The following is a 24,806-nucleotide window of genomic DNA, read 5'->3' on the forward strand; positions in this document are numbered from 1 at the left end:
CCGGGAAATGATACTACTAGGAAGGGTCTCAAGGGAACATTCGAGGTAAGATGACGAAGAAGGGCCTGGGGAGATGGCTTGGGGAGGAAAGCCCCTGCCCCACAAGGATAAGGACCTGAGTTCAGATCCCAGCACCTACAGAAAAGCTGGGTGTGGTTGAACAAATCTGGAACCCTAGCCTGGTGGGAGGGCAGTGGAGAAAAGCAGGTCTCAGGACGGACGGACGGACAGACAGAAAAGGGGAGGGGATAGGAAGACCAGAACTAAATTTTATCTTGACCATGTTTTAATGACTCAAAATCAACTAGAGTTTTGGTGGCTAATATTGCAGAGCTCCAATTCTCTAAAACTGCAATTCTGATAAGTTAAAATGGGGGGGGGTTCTTGACCACATCAGATAAATGTAAGCAACCTTGGGCTGAAAAAAAAAAAAAAAAAGTGTCCATACCAACCAAGTTTCATTATTTCTCAGAATCCTATGTGAGTTACAAGAGTTACAAGAGTCCTGCTTTTGTGCTGAAATAAATATTCTTCTAAAAACAAAAGCCACAACTTCAAATGATTGTCTGCCAGCAAATGTCAATTTCAATTTTCACAATAATAGCTGCAGTTTCCTCCTCCCTACAACCTAAGCGAGGAAGGGTCAAGCTGTGCTCACCATTCTCCACGTGGGCAAGCCTATGCATGAGAGGTAGCCAGACAAGGCACTGGGGAGGAGGATCGGCCATCATAGTGTCTAAAAACATATTCAGCATTATCTTCTTCTGTGAAGAGAAGAAAAACAAATACACTTGATATCTTGCAAGTGAAAGGATATATTATTTATGAGTTAATAAAGCCACTAGAGATCAAAATGCAAAGCTAGCCACAGCCACAAGCCAAGGAGTAGTGATACACACCTTTAATCCCAGAAGCCATATTAGATAGCCATTGAGGCCAGGCAATGGTGGTATACACCTTTAGTCCCAGGACTTGGGAGACAGGGACAGACGAATCTCTGTGAGTTCAAGGCCATACTGAACTACACAAAATTGATCCAGTCTAAAAGAGAAACAACTCACACAAAGGTGATCTCAGCACTTGGGATCCTACACCTTTTTTTTTTTTGGTTTTTTTGAAACAGGGTTTCTCTGTATTGTTTTGGAGCCTGTCCAGGAACTTGCTCTCTAGACCAGGCTGGCCTCAAACTCACAGAGATCTGCCAGCCTCTGCCTCCCGAGTGCTGGGATTAAAGGCGTGCGCCACCACCGCCCGGCTGGGATCCTACACCTTTAATCCCAGGATTTGAGAGGAATAAAAGGAAGAAGCAGTCAAGGGGCTCATGTGAGAATTAGTCTCCAGACACATTAAGGAGAGCATAGCAGTCTGAGTGAGTCTGAGAAGCAGACTGCAGTCTGAGGCTTGGTGGGAGGGCAGTACAGTCTGCATTGTACTCTGAGGATTTGTGGGGACAGGAGCATCCATTTTGGTCTGAGGTAGAGGTTAAGATCTACTGGCTTGGTTGCTTTGTTTTTCTGACCTTCAGCTTGAAGCTTGAACCCCAATATCTGTCTCTGGGGTTATTTTATTCATGTTATATGCACGTGTCTTTAAACTTCTGGATTAAGATTCTCCCAAGCAAACAGAAATGAACTGCATGTAAGACTTTACAGCAAAATAGTTTACATTATCATACTCACGACTACACACATTTTAATATACACACACTACTTCTATTGAAAAATGCATCTCTACGAGCATAAGCCTGCCTCTGTTTCTGACACCTTGGTAGAATCTGGGAGGAAGGAGCAAACAACACTGAAAAGCAAAAGGCCCCCAACGTGGCGGCGGGGGGGGGGGGGGTCAGTTAACTGCGGCAGTCACTGTGATGCATATCTGCAATCCCAGACACGGGGAGATCATGGCCAGCCTGGTCTATACAGAAAGACCCTGTTACCAGACGAGGGTGGTATCTAAATGGCTCAGTTGGTAAAGCTACTTACCAGACATGCTTGGCAGCTTCAGTTTAATCCCTGAATCCTAGGTAGGACCAACTTAAAATTTATCTTATCTCTATTGCAAATTTAATGCTTACAATTTCTGTATCTTCATATACTTGCTAACTATAACATTTTTACAAACCCGCTCATAATAGTAATGCTATTTTCCTAGAAGTTTTGTGTCGCCTTATTTTTAATTGTCAAGGCCAGATGTGTATTGTTGACATCTAGCAGACCCTCATAGATACACACAGTTCAATCTCCAGTTTCACCCAGGTCCTAAAAGTTCCCGAAAAGCCAGAGGAATGTAGGCTCAAGAATGCAGTCACAGTGCTCTGCTCTGCCTCACGCCAGGCCCGCGATGAGGAGCAGCACACTTAACAGTTCTGGGCTTGTTTTGCCTCTCAAGGGTCAGAAAGTGGCCCTCAAAGCATGGCCAGGACACCCCTGAGAGGTGCTTAAGCAAGTATTTTCAGGGACTCTACAGGGCAAAATCATCTTCATCCTATTTAGAATATCCGTGTCTTCGGTCTTGTTCTCTCTGAGAGTACAATGGGGCTTTCCAGACGCAGCCACAATTACCTGAAGGGGATACTAAGAGTGTCCTCCTCTTTCAAGTTATGTAGCAGTATGAGGCAAATACAAATAACAGTTTATTTTACTTTATGTACATTGGTGTTTTGCCTGCATATGTGTCTATGTGAGGTTGTCAGGTGCCCTGGGACTGGAGATAAAAGACAGTTGTGAGCTTCCATGTGGATGATGGGAATTGAACCCGGGTCCTCTGGAAGAGCAGCCAGTGCTCTTAACTGCTGAGTCATCTCTCCAGACCCCACAACACTCAACATTTTATTAAGTGTTTCGCTACATACAACATTTTCACTCAACTTTTTATTATGTTTATACGAGGTCTTCGTTTTTTAATCACTTCACAGCTGTCTGATACACTAAGTAGAAACAACACATTTACAATTCTCTCTGGGAAACACTGGCTGTCTCCATTGCTGAATGCAATCTCATATTCTTTTTCCTAAAAATGAATTTCTCTTCATCATCACTTGTTAGTCTAATCCTTGATATTAACAATTACTTTCTATTTCATTTTCACATCCCTGCTTCCTCAGAAATCTAGCCTCACTAAAACAGCACTTAACATAACAAGTGAAATGATTTAGTAATAGATTCTCATTGCTGCAATTCCAACATCATTCTAATAAGTACTTTGTATTTTCTTTTGTTCAATATGTAAACATTTCTTACCCACTGACTTTATAACTTAAGAAATTTTTTATATTTAGTCCCAAAATGGCATTTTTATGAGCTTTTGGATGAAAACATTACAACTGTATTTATTTATTATTACCATATATGCAAGAACAGAGGGAAGGTCTGTGAGATCAGTTCTCCTTCCACCTCTTACGTGGATTCTGGGGACTGAACTCAGGTTGTCAGGCTAAGGTGGCCCTGAGCCTCTTCAATGGCCCCCAAAACATTTTAAAACTAACTGCACACTAGCATTTATAACTACATAGAGTTGCAGGCAGATTTTATCTGGCAAGAGAAAGCATACATCAACTTGAGTTGTAGAACCAACGCTAAAAGGCAGCCTTCTATTACCACTGGACACTGAGTTTGTCCATCACAGATTTAGACTTGAAGCATTCAGAACAATTTGAAAGCTGTAGACGGAAGATTCTGTCCTGCCCCTTCCTTCAGCCGTTCAGTTCCAAATAAACACACAGAGGCTTATATTAGTTATAAAATGATCTACTGCTCGGGCTTCTTACTAACAAGCTCATACAACTTAAATTAACCCGTAATTCTTATCTACGATTAGCCACATGGCTTGGTACCTTTTCTCAGTAAGCCATTCTCATCTTGCTTCCTCTGTGTCATCTGGCTGCCTCTTCCCAGAATTCTCCAACTCTGGTAGCCCTCCCTGTACTTCCTGCCTGCCTATGGGCCAATCAGTGTTTTATTAAACCAAGATGAGTAGCAAATCTTTACAGTGTACAAGAGCTAATATTATCCCACAGCTCAATAGTAGAGTGCATGAGGCCCTGGGTTCAATCTTCAATACTACAAAACAAAACAAAAGCAGGAGAAAAAAAAAAAAGAGTATTCTGTAAAGACAGAACTGTAGAGATTAGAGATATTTTTATCACAGATACAAGAAGTATCATAAAAATGCTTTTAAAAGCCTGAAATGCTATATGTGCCACATTGTAATAATTATTTCATTTGAGAAACTAATGGAGTAATATGGATAAAAACAAGGGTGCAAACACAACCATAAATTTTAATCTGTCAGGACTCAAACCAAAATTACTAATTTTCTCGTTTATACATGACTTTGTCATTAATTAAACATTTGGTAAGTACAGCTCATTTTCCAGGCACGGTGTTTATCACTGGAGATACAAAGTTGGAGACCAACGTTGCTCCCTCTGGGTACCCCTGAGCTATATGAAACATGTGTAGGAGTGCAGGGTAAAAGTGGTATCTTAACTCGGATATGAAATCAGAGGTTTTTGTTGAAGGGGAGATGCAGTCAGGGAGATTTGTACTTCCTTGGAAGCTAACAAACACACAAAGACTAGAACCTTGGTTAATTTCACTCACCCGAATGCAGGTTACTCAAAACAAGAGAAATGCATATCAAGTTGGCAGAGACCAAGCAGGACACTGACTGGCAAGGGCCTCTGGGGAGCAGACATGGCTTGCTGGCAGGGTCTGCACCAGGAATGCATGTGGAAGAGACAGTCTAAGGGTAGGGTGGCAGGGGGCCAGGAGGGCACATTAGGAACCTTATCAGAGGGCACAAAGGAATTCGTAAAGGTTTTTTATTTTGTTTTCCAAAGAAGTAGAGATATTTTGAGACAACATCTCTCTTTGCAGCTAAAGCTCATCATATTCAGCTAGATTAGCTATCCAAGGAGACCAGGGGTTCCTCCTGTCTCTCTGCCTCCCGGTGCTGGGATCCCAAGCACACTACAATCAAACCCAGCTCTTTTTACATGAGTTCTGAGGATCAAACTCAGGAGCTTCATGCTTGCATTTGCCATTTCTCCATCTTAGAGCTGTAGTTCAGAAAATGACTTAACATTAAACTTGCAGTGGCCTTCTTTAGATGACCACTAAGGGACCAGCAAGCCAAGGTCCTCAGTAACAAAATCTCCTGCTTTCCATAAAGCCTAGAAAACTACAAAGCAGCAAGATAGGCGTAACACCCAAAGTCTAGGATGATGTCTGCTAGACTGTGCTACCAGCAAACACCAGAGAACCCAAGCTGGAGCCTTCCATCTTGCCCACAGCCCCAGGCAGGTATGCATGGCAAATGCAGCTATGTTTTCCCAGTTATTGATAACTGAACAGGGGACTTTGCAGATAGTATTCAGGCAGCAAGCACTAGGCACTAACAAGATTCAATAGAGAAAATTGGGGAGCCACCTGTCATTTCTAAGGATTCATTTAATAAGACATTCTCCTCGGCAGACCCAACTAGAACAAAACTTCACGCTAGGTCTCTGTAATTTTGCTTGGTCTAATTAATGGTAGTGAGACAGGTCTCATTACTATGGCTCATTCATAATAAAACCCATTTTATACACTCTATTTCATCTGATCTAAGATGCACTTGGAAGAGCACTTCTAAGGTACATAATTATATACATTTTTCTATCTCTAAGAAAAATACTTAGCCAATTAAACTAACTCAATGGCTTAATTAACCGCAATTCCTCATCACATGTGAGTAGTCACCCAGCACTTAATGAAGAGAAATTTCTTTCATCTACTCAGAAGGATTCAGTAGTTTTCACTACCTTCAAATGTACTGCTTGATGTGACAAGAAATTATTTTGCACTTTTTGGTTATCACCTAGCCTGACTAGTTTTATGTCAACTTGACACTCACTAGACAGTTGTTTGAAAGGAGGGAAACTTAATTGAGAAAATGTCTCCATGAAATCAGGCTGTAAGGCAATTTCTTACTAGTGATCAATGGGAGAGTGCCCATCCCATCTCTGGGTCAGTGGTTCTGGGGTCTATAAGAGAGCAGGTGGAGCAAGCCATGGGAAGCAAGGCAGTAAGCAGCACCCTTCCATGGTTTCTGCATCAGCTTCTGCCCCCAAGCTCCTGCCCTGTTTGAGTGCCTGTCCTGACTGTCTTCAGTTATAAACAGCAATGTGGAAGTGTTAAACCACATAAACCCTTTCCTCCCCAGTTTGCTTTTTGGTTATGGTCTTTCATTAAAGCACTAGAAACCCTGAGACATCACCAATGTTTGGTAATAAGAAATAGTATAATCTAGCTTCATCCTTTTATAGATATCCTCTTTAAAACAGGAGACTGTAAATACCTAATAGTTGCTTTGCAAAATAAATGCAATAATTATCCAATTTATTCTCCTCTGTTCTGTGTTCATATCTTCCCATGTTTACAGTAACTTGTTAACACTAGGTCACAGTATATATTTTTGAGAACACTGAAAATGATAACATGTACAGTACCAAAAGTGGATCTAGCTCCGTGGCAGTGTCAACATGAACAGTCCTGGCCAAGTTCTCACAAATGTAGGAAATGACAACCTATCACAACCACTGCCTACCCAACTGAAACTACGATGCTACTGGTCATATGTCATAGTTCAACACCAGAGATAACATGTGAAGATATGTCTGTAGGTCAATAAAACAACACACTCATCTACAGAAATGACCCAGTTGAAGGGCTGTTGAGTGAGACCATGAAATCCCTTAAGATGTGTACAGTATAACACAAATATGCATGTGCCCACACCAGGTAATTCTTGCCAAATTTTATTCAATGTCCAGGAAAGCAGAGTCAGAACAACCAGAAAACATCTCCAAGTAGAAATAAAAATAATTTTGGCATATAGCCAGAGGAGATTGGCTGGATAAAGTAAAATCAGAAGAAGCTCCAATAGATAAAATAGTCTCACTGTTTTGAAAACTGACCAACAAAAATGTCACCCCTCTCTCCATATCCCCACCTGTTCTATGCATCAAGGAAAGGACAGACAGTGTCTGCAGACCCTGACTGCCATGTTGCATGATGTACCTCCTTTCCCTCCACCCTCCCTCTCCACTCTGATGCCCACATTCCCCTTCCCACACAGACCATCAGGTCTAAAATCTCCAGTGGAGCAGACAACTCTTCAAGCTAAAGTCAGCACCAAGACCTAGAAAATAAATACACAAACAAGGGACAAATCTTCCAAAAAAAAAAAACCACAATCTTCCTCCAAAACTTGGGAATCTAGAAAACTGGGGGGAAATTTAAATTCATTTTCTCTCTATTTTCAATATCTCTTAAGCCTCTAACTTCAGTTTGTTGGTTTATGACCACTAAGAGTCAAACAAAATTTTTAAGGCTTACATCCTATACTTTGTTCCTTCTTCGTAAGTGCAACCATTTCCTGCATGGACCAGTCTTTTGAATCACAGTTTCATAACCTTGTACTTTAGCATGAGGAAATGTCATCACTGCCCTGTCACTGCAGCTGCAGCTCCGTCATCACGATGCTGCAGAAAGGGAGGCAGCTCATGCTCTCTTCAAGCATGTCCAATCTGTGGCCCAACACCTTCCAGCTTGATGACTGTGTCAAGGTGCAGTGTAAAGGCTGGACGTCCTAACTCTTTCACTTAAGGAAGGTCTGCAGGACCTCAGGCTTTTCTTAAGTCTCCATCTTTTCCCTAACTGTGATCAGTCACTTCCTTGCTCATCCCAAAGCATCAACATATCGAGGAAGCTTGCATCAGGACCAGCAAGGCCATATCTAATTTGCCTGGAAACAATCCTCTGGCTGACATTGTAAGAATCAACTCACACTAAACAAATACACTGTAGGAAGCAAACTGAAGAAAAAAGCAAGTTTTCAAAAAGAACTCCAAAATTTACTGAATTTAATTCTGTTTTGTTTTGTTAAGACAAGGTTTCTCTGTGTAGCCCTGGCTGCCCTGGAACTTGCTCTGTAGACCAACTGGCCTGGAACTCAAGAGATCTGCTTACCCCTGTCTCCTGAATGCTGGGACTAAAGGCATGTGCCATCACACCCAGTTGAATTTAATTCTTGTATTAAACCTTGTCCAGACTCACTCTGGTCCCTCTATTAGTGTTTCTATTCTTTTTTATTTTTTAACATTTACTTTGATCATTTTTAAGTGTGTGTGTGTGTGTGTGTGTGTGTGTGTGTGTGTGTGTGTGTGTGTGTGTGTACACATATGAGTGTTACTGTGCTCAGAGACATTAACAACCCCTGGAACTACAGTTACAAGCAGTTATGAGAAACCTAATATGGGTACTGAGGGGGAAAAAACCCAGTACCCTAAAAGAGGAGTGCACATCCTTAACTATTTTTACTACTTCACTACTTTAGCCCTTGAGTGGTTCTCACTCCAACCACATCATCCTCAAGAATTTACAAAAACCCAACTATCATTAGCCTGGCATGAGCTTCTCAGACTTCTTCAAATTTGGTATATTCAAAATGTGAACTGATTTTTTCCCCTTTTTCTTTCTTTTTTTTTTTTGTGTGTGGGGAGGTGGTGGTTTCAAGACAGGGTCTCTCTACATAGCCCTGGCTGTCCTGGAACTCACTCTGTAGGCCAGGCTGACCTCAAACTCAGAGATCCACCTGCCTCTGCCTCCCCAGTGCTGGGATTAAAGGTGTGTGTCACTATACCTAGCCCAGATAGAATTTCTTTTTTAAAAAAATTTCTATTACACAGCTAAAGATAAATATCAAAATCAAGAAATTATCATTTAGTGCCACAATACTATTATCTGGTTATAAACTTTGTTCAGATTTTTCCAACTGTCCTATTCTTGTCCTTCATAATGGGGGTGGGTGGGAGTATTTGTGAAGTTTTCAAATCTCTTTAGACCTTAATCCAGAATGTTCCGTGTCTTTTCTTTTTTATGATTCTAATCTCTTTAGGTGTACAGGCCAGCTACCTTGCTGAACCTGGCAAGGTTCACAGCTGTATTGAGGTGGCACAAATTGAACCCTTGGACGTTTCCACAACATTCCATTCAAGCTATGAGATCTCAGAGGAAAGTCTGAGCAGGGGAGCTGCACGACACAGCCTGTCAGCTGTCAGTTTCTCCCTTTGCTGGTGACATGACGGATGGCGGGGCTGAAGTCACATCTCCTGTCTGGTGTAGGTTCCCAACTGTAAAGCTCCCGTTTCCATTGGTAACTAAGAAGTATCTTCTGGGGGCTGGAGAGATGGCTCAGTGGTTAAGAGCACTGGCTGCTCTCCCAGAGGCCCTGGTCAGTTCCCAGCACTCACATGGCAGCTCACAACTGTCTGTAACTCTAGTTCCAGGGGATCCCACACTCTCACCCAGACACACATGCAGGCAAAACACCAACGCATGAATAGTAAAAATAAATTGTTGAAAAAATATCTTCTGAGAAGATATTTTTTTCTATTGATTTTAAAAGACTTCTTTTTTTGTTTTTCCTAACTTTCTAAGTACAGTATTAGTTCTTTAACCTGTTCTCTACCTTGAGTTATGAGTATCTACTCTATCCCAGTCTCTGAGGCAAAGTTAAACTCTCAGGCACACACTCATACCAATCCCTGGGTAAGAAACCAGGAAAAACAGCCAGACTCCTGATGGTGTCACATGCAAGCCCGGTGTGCTCGGCAGGGCAGATGAGCACTGTGCAGGACACAATGATGCAAGAGCTAGCTAGAGCTTTAGGTCCAAATCCCTGTCCTTAAAATTTAAAGACTCCTGCTTGAAAAGAAAAATACATATATTCATTCAGTCGCAATAATGCAAAATCAAAAATAAACAACAACAAAAAAAAAAAACCTTAAAAACATTTTTCTTTAAAACACTTCAAATGTTATCTTAACTGAGAACAAGAGTCCTCTGGTGAACTTTGACCCCCTCCCCTGCCTCCACCGGTGCACTCCTAGTTTAAAGCTGCTTGCTTTCAGAAGCCACCTGGGGAATCTGGCAGAAGGTGGAGGCTCCTGTAGCCCGAGGTTGTCAATGGTCCTTACCTGTTGTGGAAAACAGGTGCGGACTGCGTGTTCCGTGTAACCGAAGGACGGCCCTTCAAAGACTGCTGTCGGGAGCTTCAGGGCTTCCTTCAGAAACTGGTCAAGCTTGCCAAACATCATCAAGCCGCTGGAATCTGACATCTGGGAGAAAATGTCTTTAGGAACAAAAGCGAATAAAGGAAAACTCTGAGAAAATATCATCTCTTAAAAATTACAAATGTCTCTATGCTATTTCTGCACCATTAAACAGGCATCATTCAGAAGTACCGTAAAGTCACAACTTTTAGGTAACATTCAAATTACTTTCCTTCTTATTATCGCTACCGAGTTACTTTGCTCACAAGGCCCCCTCAATCCTACCCACTTACGGCTCTACCTAAACATTAAGTGGAATAACCACTCATATATGCTCACTCATCTTTTCAAAGAATGTTTAAATGTGGGGGAGGGGTTGGGCACCTGAGTGCAGTACCCTCAGAAGCCAGAAGAGGGGGTTACTGGCAGCTGTGAGGTGCCTGCCATAAGAGGTAAGAATCAAGTCCGGATCTTCTGCAAGAGCAGCAAGTGCTCTTACTGCCCGGCCATCTCCCCAGCCCCCGCCTAACAACTTTCTAAATCCACATAACTGGAGGAGAAGTAGCTTTTAATTTATGCAGCCCACTGTTCTAAGAAAAATTTGAAGCAGCATGTCTTTACTCCTTAGTATCTGTGTTTATAAGACACACACATGCACACGCAGCACTTAGAAGGCAGAGGCAAGCAAATGAAACTGTATAGCAATTTTAAAACCAGCCTGAATGACAGGAGACCCTGCTTCCTAAAACAACCAAGGGTTGATGAGCCAGAATACGGGAAGCCTGCAGTGAGACAGTCTCTCCTAATAATGGCTGCACAAGCAAGAGCAGGGCATGCACTGTCAAAGGGCATACCAACACGGAAGGTGGAAATCCTGGGGGCCCCAGGGGTGATATACAATACACAGTGGTCAGTCCTGAAACCATAAACATGCCACCAACAAAAAAAGACTCAGCAGGCAGTGAGTGAGTGTGTGTGTGTGTGTGTGTGTGTGTGTGTGCAAATACATATATACACCCAGGTACATATGAGTAATAATCAAAGAAAAAGGAACTATCAACTTGAAAGTTGGGAGCCACACTGGGAAGGACTGGATGGAGGAAAGGGAGAGGGGTAAATGATATGATTTATTTCAATGAAAACATTTTAAGAAATAATAGCCCATACATTGTTTGAATGAGAAATGTTCCCCCATAGGCTCATGTCTCAAACACTGGGTCCCCAGCTGATGATGGGGTTTGAGAGCATCATGAAACTTCTAGGAAATACATATTTGTTGGAAGAAGCACATCACTAAGAGCAGGCGTGGTGATTTCATACCCTGCAGCCTGGCCTCACTGTTTTGCTTTTTTATATTATAATTACATTTCTCCCTTTGTTTTCCTCATGAATACGTACTCCATGCCGTCTTTCAACTTCATGGCCTCTCTTTTCATTAACTGGTATTACACACACATACACATACACATACACATACACATACACACACACACACACACACACACAAGAAGATGGGAAAGGAATTTCTGCTAACACTACTCATATTTCTTTGTACAGAGTTCTTGTCTCAGATATTCCTCTTTTCATCCAGAGTTGAGGGGAAGGAAACATAACCAGGAGCTAAGAACCATGTGACAAGGAAACATGACCTCCATCACACATGTGCACACATATAATTATTTAAAATAACAGACAAGAAATTATTGCTTAGAACTTTAGCCATTAGTTAAGTCAAGTTTTAAATTCATACCTATCTAACTCTGGAGTAAATCTCATCAAATTATATTGCTATAAGATATAACTTAGGGATAGCTGGGCTGTGGCAGGAAATGCCTTTAATCCCAGCACTCAGGAGGCAGAGACGGGAGATCTCTGTGAGTTCTAGGACAGCTACAGAGGAAACCCTGTCTCCAAAATAAAAACAAAACAAAAACAACAGGGGCTGGAGAAATAGCTGCTCTCTTAGAGGTCCTGAGTTCAATTACCACCAACCACATGGTGGCTCACAACCATCTATAATGGCATCTGATATCCTCTTCTGGTGTGTAGGTATACACGCAGACAAAGCATTTATATACGTAAAATACAAAATTTTAAATATATTAGTATAAAAAGAAACTACTTTAAAATATCAACAGACAGGACAATATATACCAATTTCAACATATTGGCTAGGTGTGGCAGCTGAGTATGGTAGTGTTTACCTGCAGTGTAATACTCAGGAACTAGAGGCAGGAGAAGTTTCATAATTTTGAAGCCATCCTGGTCTACATAGCAAGCTCGAGGTCAACTATGGCTACATAAAAAGACCATGTTCCTAAAAATCAGAGGAGGGAAAAAAAAGAGGGAGGGGAGGAAAACAAATAAACTAAGAACTTTAAAATAAGCATATTAAACGAGGTACTGTCAGGAACAAGAATGCTTGCTTAGCATGCATAAAGCCCTAGGTTCAACTAGAGTATCCCAAATGAACCAAAAATCATGAAAAATGATGAATAGGGATATACTTGATATCCAAAAAACTAACATCATAGATAGGCCAGCGTGACAGGTGGATAAATGCTGGAAAAGGAGGAAGGAAAGGCAAATGTGTACAATCTCCCAGAAGTGGAGAAATGCAGAGACACTGAACTATATGTAAGAAACATTTACCACACCAAGTAAGACAAGCAGCAAAAAGAGTTACAAGGGCAGAGCTCTTTTCCTATCTATCCTGCATAAGACTGGGTTCAATTCTCAGCAAAACAAACACATTAATTAGAAGACAGAGCAGATATGACAAGCCACAAAAGGGATTGTCAAAGTTTTCAGCAGAGCTGGAGAGATGGCTCAGTAAAGAGCACTGGCTGCTCTTCCAGAAGACCTGGGTTCAATTCCCAGCACCCACACGGCAGCTCATATCTGTCTGTAATTCCAGTTCCAGGCTGCTGACACTCCTACACAGTCATACACGCAGGTAAAACACCAGTGAACAGAAAACAAAAGTAGATATTTTTAGAAAGTTTCCAGCTTTTGTTCATTTTTTGAGACAGGATCTCATAAGGCCCCGGTTGGTGTGGAACTCACTACGTAGTCAAGAATGACCTTGCACTTCTGGTGGCCCTGCCTCTGCCTCCCTCCACCACTCCAGTCCGGTTTATGTGGTGCTAGGGAGTGAGCGCAGAGCTTCATGCCTGTCAGGCAAGCACCCTACCTAAAAATGTCTAAAAGACAGGAACTCAGTGCCTAGATCCTAAAAAAGACGTGAAACAATGAGGTAGAAGCAGGAGACAAGTGGAACTAAGAGCCACAACCAGACAAAAGGGCCCAAGCACGCCTGACAGTAAGTTACAGCTGTGTCCTCATTTGAGGGTGAGGAAACATTCTGACTAGGGCAGAACACTGACACTGCTATGAAAGATAATCAAAGACAAAAACAAGTTGAATTTGATTGTAAAACACTGAAGTGATGACAGAGTATGTAAAAGCAGCTTTCAGGAGTAGACAGCTAATGGCTGCAATAGCTACAAAGCACTTACATGGGTTACAGAGGCGGTGGCCAGTGATGGATGGGTAAGAGGAATCGAATCAAGATGGTTCAATGCACTGGGTCAGAGAATAAAGAACTTTGAAGGTTAGGATTATTCTAAACTTCTAGCTTGTGACAAACCTAACAAAATTAACAAACTAGAGATGTCATACCTGTATCAAAGCTAACTGCATGGGGCCTAACGTGCTGTTTGCAAGTGGAGCCATCTTGCAGTACTGAGTTGTAGGTGATAAGGACTGCAGCAAGCTCAGAGGCGCTTGTGTGTTTAAAAAAGAAGGGGGAGCATGGCTGACTCCATTTTTAAAAAGCTGACTGATATTCTCATGGGGAGCGCAACTACACATTAAGTCAGAACAAAGGGTCAGTATGGGATGTGGCAGACACCTCAAGGCACCCACAGTGTCCCCCTCTCACTCTCTAGCTGACCCCTGTGTTTGTGGCAGCAGTGTGCACTTTTTTTTTTTTTTTTTTTTTTTGGTTTTTACGAGACAGGGTTTCTCTGTATTGTTTCGGAGGCTATCGGTCCAGCCCGGCCTCGAACTCACAGAGATCCGCCTGCCTCTGCCTCCCGAGTGCTGGGATTAAAGGCGTGCGCCACCACCGCCCGGCTCAGTGTGCACGTTTTTAAAAAGGTCTTCCCTGCCTCCTGTCCACACTGTAACTCTGGCGTAGACTTCTGGGAAAGTACTGGTTTTCTATCAGAGGTACCTTTCTTCTCTCTGCCTGGAATGAATACCTCAGCCCAGGACAGGGCAGTCATCGCATTACCGTCAGGAGGGTACCATACATCAGGGCAGGAAGATGGAAGGAACTGGAGTCTTATGACATCCTCAGGTCATGGGACCAACTTTGAACTCAACGGCCTCTGGACTTATTTTTACATGAGGAATATAAACCCCATGTATTTAAGTCACTTATTAATCTAGTTTTCTGTTACCACTACATGTATTCACAGCTAGCAAGACAATGAGTAACTAACACATAGTCATTTAGAGAAGAAACAAGACCAGAGACCGTAGCTGCCACATACTTACAGGTGTACCGTATCATAATCAATCTTATGTATACAATACCCACATCAACAAGTCTACATCTAATTCATTCAAAAGCATAAAGGTAAATAATAACCAGAGAATCACATGACTAGCCACATCCACAAAAACGCATTTTCAATTTAACTATGTCATGCTGAACGAACTCAAGGTAGTAACTTTTAATCAGGAAAGGGCACAGATTATAAAAGGGGGGAAGGGAACATGTTTGTTTTAGAAGTACAGCTAGATCCAAAAACTGGAGACATAATGAGGTAACTCATTATTTCTTGAGTTACTGGTTTAACTAGTGGGCTTGTTTTTTTATTATTTTTTTAAAATAAGCTCTTATCTGCAGAAAAATGGTGCAAAACTAAGCTGATTTCTTAAATGAAGAGTAACAAGAATCTAAGTTAGTGCAATTTACTACCTGCATATAACAAAGCTTAAAGAAGCAAATAAAATTTAATAAAACTATCAAGAACAAGGGCTTTGGAGGTGACGGAGGGCATGTGACAAGTATGAGACACAGGTCCCACCCTTAGAAAGAAAAACAGAATGTAAGTTCTCTAATTAAAGCCCTACCCCATTCTGGCATAGCAGGATGAACATCCTATCTACACAGCTCTGACAGAGCAGAAAGTATGCCAGTTCCCCAACAGTTGCTCCTAGCTGAAAAAGGAGAGTGGGGAGTACGTTTTATCCCTTGTGGAAAACCCACAATTGAGCCCTTCAATGTACAAGTCTCTCCCAGTTTCTAAAATACTCTATTCCCTGTGTAACAGGAGGCACAACGTTACTGATCTACCACTGGCACCTGTTTGATTTTTGTTCCCAGTGATAGCGGCCCTGATTTTAGTGACTGCTTATGTCTGTATATAAGCACTGACTGTCATATGTCTGGGCCATCTCCTCTCACCCTCATGAAACCCGTCACCACCACAGGCTTCTGCAAAGTGACAGGACCGTTCAAACAAAAGGGACAAGACTATTAATGAGCAGCCATTTTCCTTGCCCATGAATGTCCCCTGGCAAAGATGACTGCCAGCTCCTGCCATCTTTCCACCTACTGTGTGACTTAACCCAGAAAACCATGTACACACATCTGTCTGTCTCTAAGCACACATAAGTGAACACAAGGCCTGCTGCGCTCTCAGACCCATTAAAATTCCATGTCACTGATGAGGTCAGCAGCCTTTGGTTCAGCCACACCCCCTTCCTTACAAAGAGCTCTTGACCTCTGTGATGGCTGTTCTTGGTTGGCAACTTGGCTGCATTAGAATTAAACTAAAACCCAAGGGACTGGGTACACCTGTGAGGGGAATTTTTTTTCCTTAATTAAATCATTTGAAGTGGGAAGACCCACTTTTAATCCAGATCTTTTGAGGTGGAAAGGTCCAGCCTTATCTGGATCACATGTTTCTTGCTGGCAGCCTATATAAAGGACACGTCTGCTTGCTCTCACTGACAAGTCCATTCCTTCACTGGCATTACAGCCTATTTCTCTGAGATTCTGGCATATAGTAAAAACCATCTAAAACAACCAGCTTCATAAAATGAAGAACTACTATATTCTTGCACCTTCTGTTCAAAGATGGGCATTGTTGGTTGGGCTACCTGGACCACAGTCTATAAGTCATTCTAATAAACCATATATATATGCACTGTGTATTAGAATATATCTATTAGAATATATGTGTTATATGTATGTTATATATGTATTAATATATGCATATCCATGTGTGTGTATATGTATGCATATGCGTGTGTTTATGTGTGTATGTGTCTTGTGCCTCTAGAGCAGTGGTTCTCAACCTGTGAATCATGACCCTTCTGGGGGCCATATATCAGATATCTTTCATATCAGATATTTACATCATGATTCCTAACAGTAGCAAACTTACAGCTATGAAGTAGCAATAACACAATGTTATGGTTGGGGTCACACAACATGAGGAACTATATGAAAAGTTCACAGCATTAGGAAGGTTGAGAAGTCCTAACCAACACAGCTTCTTAGTTTTTGTTTTTCTTCACTTTTTTTATAGTCCATAAAGTGCAGCCATGGAGAGTATTTCTTGTTTGCTCCTAATTCTAAAACACTCCACAGGCGTCTCTGATTGAAAGAGAAGCCAAGGGGCTGGCCAGCAGACACCAGTGCAGGTGAGGGCGGAGTGACAGGTGATTAAAGGCCTGGGCAAAGGAAGCAGGAATTTTGAACAGGGAAAACTGTCCAACTGAAACCTCAGACAGAGGCCTCTGTATGGCCTGTTATTGAAACACCAGAAGCAAGTGACTGAAACAACAGTGAAAAAGCCAATTATGAGCAAATATAGTAAGAACAATCTCGGGTTAGCCTTTCTCCAACTCAAAGTGTAGTCTTTCAAAGACATGTAAAAAGATAAGTCATATAATCTTACTGCAAACCCAGTGTGTTCAACTAGGGAAAACTGCTGTTAGCATTTTGACGTTTGAACTCTCTAAGGTTGAGGTAGGAGAATCCCTGAAGCCTAACAGTTCTAGGCTATCAATGGAAAACTCAGAGCTCAAAACATAAGGATAAAAAAGTGTGAGAGGTGTGTGTCTGTAACTTGAGGTTCAGTCCTGCTTATTCCTCCACCAATCCAATGAATGAATAGATAAAAGCATTTTTAGTCTTTCCCCACACATCTGCCAAACTACTCTGCTCCATAGCAAATCAAAATAAATACATAATAAAGTAAATGGATCACTTGCTACTTTCAGTGTGACTTAGGTGGGGTTTAAATAAGAGGGTTAGATTCCTTAGGAAACAAATAGCAAACCCTGACAAAGTCAATCACCAGTCAATCAAGTCGAGACTAAGTTAGGTTTGGCAGCCATGATCTGTCTGCAGGTGCTGCTCCCACGCTGGGGTGCTGACATTGCATTTTGATGACACTTTAACTAAATTCTACACCCTGACTACAGCTCCTTGACATTTAGAGGCCTATGTAAATTATCTTTCAATCTAGGAATACAGAATGTCCCTTACTGTGGAACATTTCTGCAAATGTCCTAGAGACAGAAATACTCCAAGCATTTCTGAAAAATCTAACATTTCAGACCAAAACCACAAACAGTTGTAGAGTCATTTATAATGTTATTTTGAAATCAAAACACATCAAATATAAAAGGTGGAGGCAGGGGCTGGAGAGATAGCTCAGTAGTAAAATAAAACGGCTTTCTTGCAGAGAACCTCCTGCAATCCCAGCTCCAGCAGGCACCTGCATGAATGTGGTGTACACACAGACAAGTGGACAAACATATTCACATAAATAAAAATAGATTCTTGTAGAGGGGAAAATAAAGGAAATTTTTAGCTAAAAAATCCTGAAGACAGGGCTGGAGAGATGACTCACTAGTTGAGAGTACTGACTGCTCTTCCAGAGGACCCAGGTTCAATTCCCAGCACCCACATGGTGGATTACAGATTCCAGGGGATCTGGCACCTCACACAGACACATATGCAGGCAAAACACCAGTGCACATAAAACAAATAACAAATAATTCTGTGAAAAAAAATCTAACAGGCAAGAAACAAAAGGAAAAAAGCTTGGGCGTGTTCCACACAGTAGAAGCTTAATATATAGTGGGACCTTTACTAGAGGTAACAGAATGCAGTCAGGAGAGAGTCTGCAGTGTGGACAGAACCTAACCCACACTAGGGAGAAGGAAGTAAATAAGCTACGGTTGGAGGCTACCAAGCAGTGTTAAGTCTCTTTTGCCTATGCCATTCCTCAGCCACCTCAACCAGAGAGAACAACATCAGGAATGAGAGCCCAGGGGAAAAGGCTCTCACAGCAGCCCATCCTCCCATGATAACCTCTTCAGGAGGATTACATGTGTGATGTTTCTCTGTCAGTGGCATACAGAATCAAGCAAAGAGATCTCCAAAGATAGAACACCTCTAACAGTATCCAATCAGCCAGTAACAAGGAACACACAACCACACATCACCACCACAAACAACAACAAATAAAATCTGAAAAAGCACGGTGTAGCTGACCCCCTGAACAATACAGATTTCAAATGTTATGGGCCACTTATATAAGGATTCTACTTTTTCTTCCTTTTTTTGTTTTTTTATGGAGATTTCTTTTGAAAAGGATAATATGGATGATATTATACTTCATTCAAACACAAAATGTTGGAATTGTCTTTTTAAAATGATGTTGATATCTGCTGTGTGTGTGGTGTGTGTGTATGTGTGTCATGGAACCCACTAACTGGTCCTCTACTCCCACCGAGTGAATTCTGGGGCCCTGTCAGGCTCTGGCAGGCACTTTAATCTCTTGAGACATCCCTCCCTCAACACACATAATCCCAAAACTTCACTAACACCCACACTTTGCTTTCGTTTCCCTGACACGTGGCATCTGACCCTAAGTGTGTCTCTGCCGTGACAGAATTAACATAGTGGAGAAAAAGAACAGCTTAAAACTAGGCTCTAAATTTAGATGAACGCCCCCACTGTTGCCCTCTATAAAGGGCAACATACGTTTGAGTGTGGTGTACAGACAGACAAGAAGGTACAAGCTATACACCTAAAAACCACAAGCAGCAAAAATAAATAGTTATGAATGGCAGCCTGTGGAAAAAGAAAACAAAACAAAGAAACAAAAAGCAAGTAAGAGCAATAAAAGGAAAAACAGCTGGAAAGGGAACGGACAGGCTGGAAGGGGGATCAGGCTCTTTCTTCCTTCCTTCCTTCCTTCCTTCCTTCCTTCCTTCCTTCCTTCCTTCCTTCCTTTCTTTTTTTCTTTTTTTGTTTGTTTTTCAAGACAGGGTTTCTCTAGGAAACAGTCTTGGCTGTCTGTAGACCAGGCTGGCCCCTAACTCTGAGACTGCCTCTGCCTCCCAAGTGCTGGGATTAAAAGTGTGTGTCACCACAGCCCAGCTCAGGCTACCAATTTCTAAGTATCTGAATCTAAGGAACAGTTTGATGACAGCAAAAAATAACCTGGTAAAGAATGCAGTTAGTAAGAAGGCTAAACTTGACCAAGTCAAGTAAAAGCAATTAAATTTATTTTCTAGCTAAAAACATAATCACCTCCAATCACATTTTTACTAATATGAAAGGCATTTTAACGAACTTCTTAAGATGTCGATCTCATTGTTCTAAACTCCAGTTTTCTCACTTTCAAAAGCACTAACAAGAAGTGAGGTCAGCTCATCCATCTGAACAGTAGGCGGCACAGCTCATGAACTTGGAGCCAGCTGCTACAACAGAGCCTCATCCAAAACTCTTGAAACATTCATTCACTTAAAACTGTCTAAACAACCTGACCTGAAAATAAAAAACTTTCAAATGATATGACAATACTTACATCTCAGCTTGTCCAGCATTTTCCCACCACACATGGTTGCTAACATAGCTTTAACTGAAAAGACGGTCAACTTGCCTCGGCCCTCACTGCAAAATAAACATTAGAAATAATTGCTACCTGGAACCACAAAAACAATCAAATGTATCTCTAAATAAATTGATTTCTGCCCTTACATGCTTTAATTTCATCACATTTATAAACTACAAAGGTTTCTCATCCTTTGCAGAACTAAGATTCATCTATAATTGGCAGAGACAGCTAAAGCTAACGGGTCATCATAAGGTGAATTTTATAGTTTGTAATCTCTGCTGATCTGTAGGAAGAAACCAAATGGGTGTGCCGGAATTGACCCTCCTGTTAACAAAACATTAAATCTATAGCCGGAGTGGTAGTAAGTGGTCAAAATTGAAAGCTCAGTCAGTTTGAGTAAAATTTAAAAATATGACCCAACATCAGAATAACAGTAGTTTATTATTACACACTAAACACCAGGGGCACGCTGCTGTGAAACTTTTACAGTATGCTCTTCTTTGTTTTTTCTTGTAACAATCTTTCTGCAACAGTGTCAAGCCTTTATTCTGAGACGCTTAATCACATCTATCTCAGATCTTCCATACGCCACCGTGAGGAGGCAAAGGGGCAGGGGGCACTGGTTCTTTATGACAGGAAAATGAAAAGGAGAACTTAGTGAATGCTATGCAACATCACCAGGGCATCATCCTTCTACTCAGACCTGCTGTCAGTGCAGATAAAAACCTCACAGCTGGTTAAAGTCCACATATGCAGGTAGGCCTCTGTGAATATTTTATAAGGTTTGTGATCATAAAGTTTCACGGTAACTGAGATTAAGACATCTTTGCAGTAAGGAGGCATTACCACGTTGGTTTTGAAAAAGCAAACACCCCATTATATTCTACAGAGCCCAGGAAATGTCTCCCACGCTGGAGGAGCTCAGGTAGAGTGAATCCTAGCATGCCTGGAACAAAGAAAACAGAGTACTCCGCACTGCCCAATCTTCCTTGTATTTGAAAAGATGACATCTGAGAAGAGCATGGTCTGTAAGTCAGTCTTTATTACAGCTGCATTTTCAACTATGACATAGCATGGAGTGTATTCATAAAACAAACCCTGTAACGATCTAAAACAAGGAAGGACGGGGCTTTTAGAAATACATAATTCTTCAGAAATAAAGACACTGTTTTATATGGATCTGGAATGATAAATATTCTTGTCAAACAGCCACTCCATTATGCAAGGAAAGTCAGCATCTGAAGAATCATTAGTGAAGTTTAAAAAGTGTATTCTTTTCCTAAACATTTTAGATGAGGTCTTCCCAGTCCTTGGTGATTTGGAACTCATTACGAAGCCCAGGCTAGCTCTGAACTTAAAGCAATCCTGCTATCTCAGTCTCCCAAATGTTGGAATTACAGGCACACACTACTACACTTAACACGAAAGCATGGACTTGCAGAGGGATCAAAGCCATCCCTGGATAAAGGTCACACCAGCAGCATAAGAACTGATGATGAGAGTCTAAGGATTACACCCTGGAGATGCTGAGAAGCTGAGCACAGCTTAGAGCAGTGGTTCTCAACCTTCCTAGTGCTGTGACCCTTTAATACAGTCCCTTATGCTGTGCTTGACCCCCCACCATAGAATTATTTTCATTGCCACTTTGTAATTGTAATTTTGCTACTGTTCTGAATCATAAGGTAAATATCTGGGTTTTCCAAAGGTCTTTGGTGATGTCTGTGAAAGGGTCGAGACCCACAGGTTGAGAACCACTGGCCTAGAGCAAAAACACAGGCAGGGAGAAATATTTTTGAGAAAGAATACTCCCCATGACCCATCACAACTACAGATCTTAAAGTGGTTATCTAGACAGAACAAGCAAGAAAGTTTGTGCAGAAATGCAATTATTTCTTTATGTCAACTGGGCTCTTCACAAAATAGACAATGCACATAGGGCATGGTGTGGGGGGGATAAGTAAAGGAGATAAAACTGCCCCATTCCTTTCCCAAAGAATTCACATATTCAAGAATCCTAGAACGACTGCTAAAGAAACACCTACATGACTCACTGAATTTGGAGAAGCCAAGCCAGTGCCTAGCAACTAGTAGAAAATGTTGACCTAGTATGAACTCAAGTCCTGGGTTCACTTCCCAGCACCACATAAACCAGGTGTGGTGGATGGCACACATCTGTGATCTCAGCACTCAGGAGGTGGTGGGAGGAGTTTAAGGCCATTAATAATAAATAATAAATAAAATAAAGAAAGAAAAACTGCTATTCACAGCAGACAGCAAAATCAGGCTTGGTAGCACACACCTGAAATTGTAGCTATATAGGAGGCTTTGAGGCCATAAGTTGTGGTGGCCAGTATGAATGTAGCAAGAATCTGTCTCAAAAGAAAAATTAAGAGGGGCTGGAGATGAAACTCAATGGTAGAACACTTGCCTAGTAACCCCTAGTAGTAAAGGGGGAAAACAGCAATGTACAGAATAAAGCAAGTACCAGAAAACTATGTAGCAAAATGTTTTAAGGGGAGAAGAAAGTGGAGGCAGAGAGAGAAGTTGAGTGGTTAAGAGCTGCGCTTCCCCAGGATCTGGCTTTGACTTTGAGCACCCACGTGGTGGCTCACAACCGTCTGCAGCTCCAGTTCCAGGGGATCTAAGGACACTGAACACACGTGGTGCACAGACACACATGCAAGCAAGACAGCCATACACATAAAATAAACCTAAGAAACGCTGTATTTTCACACATGTACATGCAGAAACCATTTGTAAAGGGATATTGAGGACAACAGCTTGACTCCACAATGGGAGGAAGCAAACACCCTTCATCAAAGAAGTTGATCACTTCTCACTGGAAAAAAGGGTCTCAAGTCAATCACCCAAACATCCAATTTATGACTATGGGGGGGAAAGGGGGACAGCAAATTAAACTACAAACAAGAAAATGGAAAATATGAATAAAGCAGAAATTAATAAAACTGAAAATAAAAATTGGAAAAAAATCAAGAAGAGCAAAGAGCTCATGTTTGAGCAGATCACCAATTATACCAATGAATCTCTAGCAAAACAGAAGACAATAAGATACAGACAGATTACCAAAGTGAGAATGAATAGGGCAGGGCTTGGGGAATGGCTCCATGAGTAAAGTGTTTAATAAGCAAGCGTGAGGACGTGAGTCGGGCCTGAGCGCCCGTGTGAAGAGTGAGAGGAGAAGGAGGTAGGGATGTGAGGATGAATTCCACTCTGACACCATCTACCTAGCAGACACACTGAAGACGCAGCCCCTTGGACTTCAGAAGCCAGTTCCAGGAAGTAGGGTAGGTACTCACAGGGCTTAGGGGAACTAATTTATGTTTACACATCTATTCATAGGTGACACGATGAAGGACAGAGATGAATGGAGGGATGTGAAAGAGACACAGGATCTGTGTGGGAATGGGCACAGAGCTCCTGTGCCCTCCTTAGGCAATGAGTACGTCCAGCCATCCGGAGACTCTCAAACTCAGTTCTTTGGAGTTTGTGTGAAGCTCCGTTGTGTACACAGTTGATTAAGTCGTTAAGTCTGACTCAGTCTCTTTAATGCCCCAGGTTGGGGACAGGAGCTGCAAGTTCCCACTGTAATCACACAGACGGCCGTGTGGTAGAACACCATTTTAAGTGTTTGACCTTTGTTTAACTCTGTGAAGCTGTGATTCTTTGCCTGTTTAAGACCACCTGATGGTCTTAACAAAGAATGGCCAATAGCGAGGCAGGAGCAAGGATAGGCGGGGCTAGCAGGCAGAGAGTGAAAATAGAGCCACCAAGGAAGGAGAGCAGAAGAGAAAAAGGAGAGAGGAGGACATCAGGGGTCGGCCACCCAGCCACCGGGCAATCCACAAGTAAGATTCACAGAAGTAAGAACAGGAAATGCCCAGAGGCAAAAGGTAGATGGGTTAATTTAAAGATAAGAAAAGCTGGCTAGAACAAGCCAAGACTCGGAGTGTGATTTACCTGGAAGCTGGGTGGTGGGCCCCTCAAAAGAGTAAGCACTTTTTACTGCAGGGCCCACTGGGCCCCCTGGCAACCAGCTTCCATCCTAAGGATATCCAGGAGTCCACCAGGAGTCACCTGATTCGAACGACAGATGTTCTCACCCAGGGGGTTGAGGAATTTGGGAACTGTATCAGTATCACTGTGACTCAGAAAACTTTGTCAGGAGCCAGTCACAAAGATTACCTCAGTTCTGCCATCAGTAAGGGTGTTAGGAGCTCTACCTCAGGAACCAAGGCAGAGACTAAACATAAAAACAAAAAATTTCCCTAGTGCCCACAGCTCGTAGGAACTGCCAGGGGTGAGGGCACAGATCAGCGTGCATGTTATTTCAAATTGAAAATTCCTAAGAGAATATTTTTATAGAAGTCAACAAAATAATTGTATGTTCTTAGAGTTTTCCTTCAGAAGATGTTGAATATTCTATTTGGGTGACTAAAGCTCGTGGTTACTTTTAAATCTTCCCATTATTTTAGTAAGCATCCTAAGCTGAGAACTAGCAACACAACGTTCAGGGTGCCTAGCTACAACTTGCACATTCTTGACCCTAAAGACAGCATTTCTCCGTAAATCACTCTCCCTCACACTTACTATGATCCTGGATCTCAAATAGCCCTACTTCTCTCAGTATTTAAAACTCTCCAACTTGCACTGGAGAGGTTTCTCAGAGGTTAGAGCACTGACTATCCTACCAAAAAGGCCTGGTTCAATTCCCAGCATCCACATGACTGCTAACAAGCATCTGTGACTGCAGT

General features: G+C 41.9%; 1 protein-coding gene across 7 annotated transcripts in view; it reads right to left on the reverse strand.

Annotated features, from left to right (window-relative positions):
* The window catches only part of Dtnb (dystrobrevin beta), a 200,107-nt gene that overhangs the window by 134,975 nt on the left and 40,326 nt on the right, over positions 1–24,806 (reverse strand). For all 7 annotated transcript variants that reach the window (XM_013119858.3, XM_013119859.3, XM_021232445.2 and 4 more), the window contains 3 exons: positions 20,005–20,090; positions 10,022–10,176; positions 659–764 (listed from right to left, as the gene is read on the reverse strand). In XM_013119858.3, the coding sequence (XP_012975312.1) occupies positions 659–764; positions 10,022–10,176; positions 20,005–20,090 (347 nt within the window). The remainder of the gene's footprint in view (positions 1–658; positions 765–10,021; positions 10,177–20,004; positions 20,091–24,806) is intronic.

This window comes from Mesocricetus auratus, unplaced genomic scaffold, assembly GCF_017639785.1.
Source record: "Mesocricetus auratus isolate SY011 unplaced genomic scaffold, BCM_Maur_2.0 Super-Scaffold_100024, whole genome shotgun sequence".
NCBI lineage: Eukaryota > Metazoa > Chordata > Mammalia > Rodentia > Cricetidae > Mesocricetus > Mesocricetus auratus.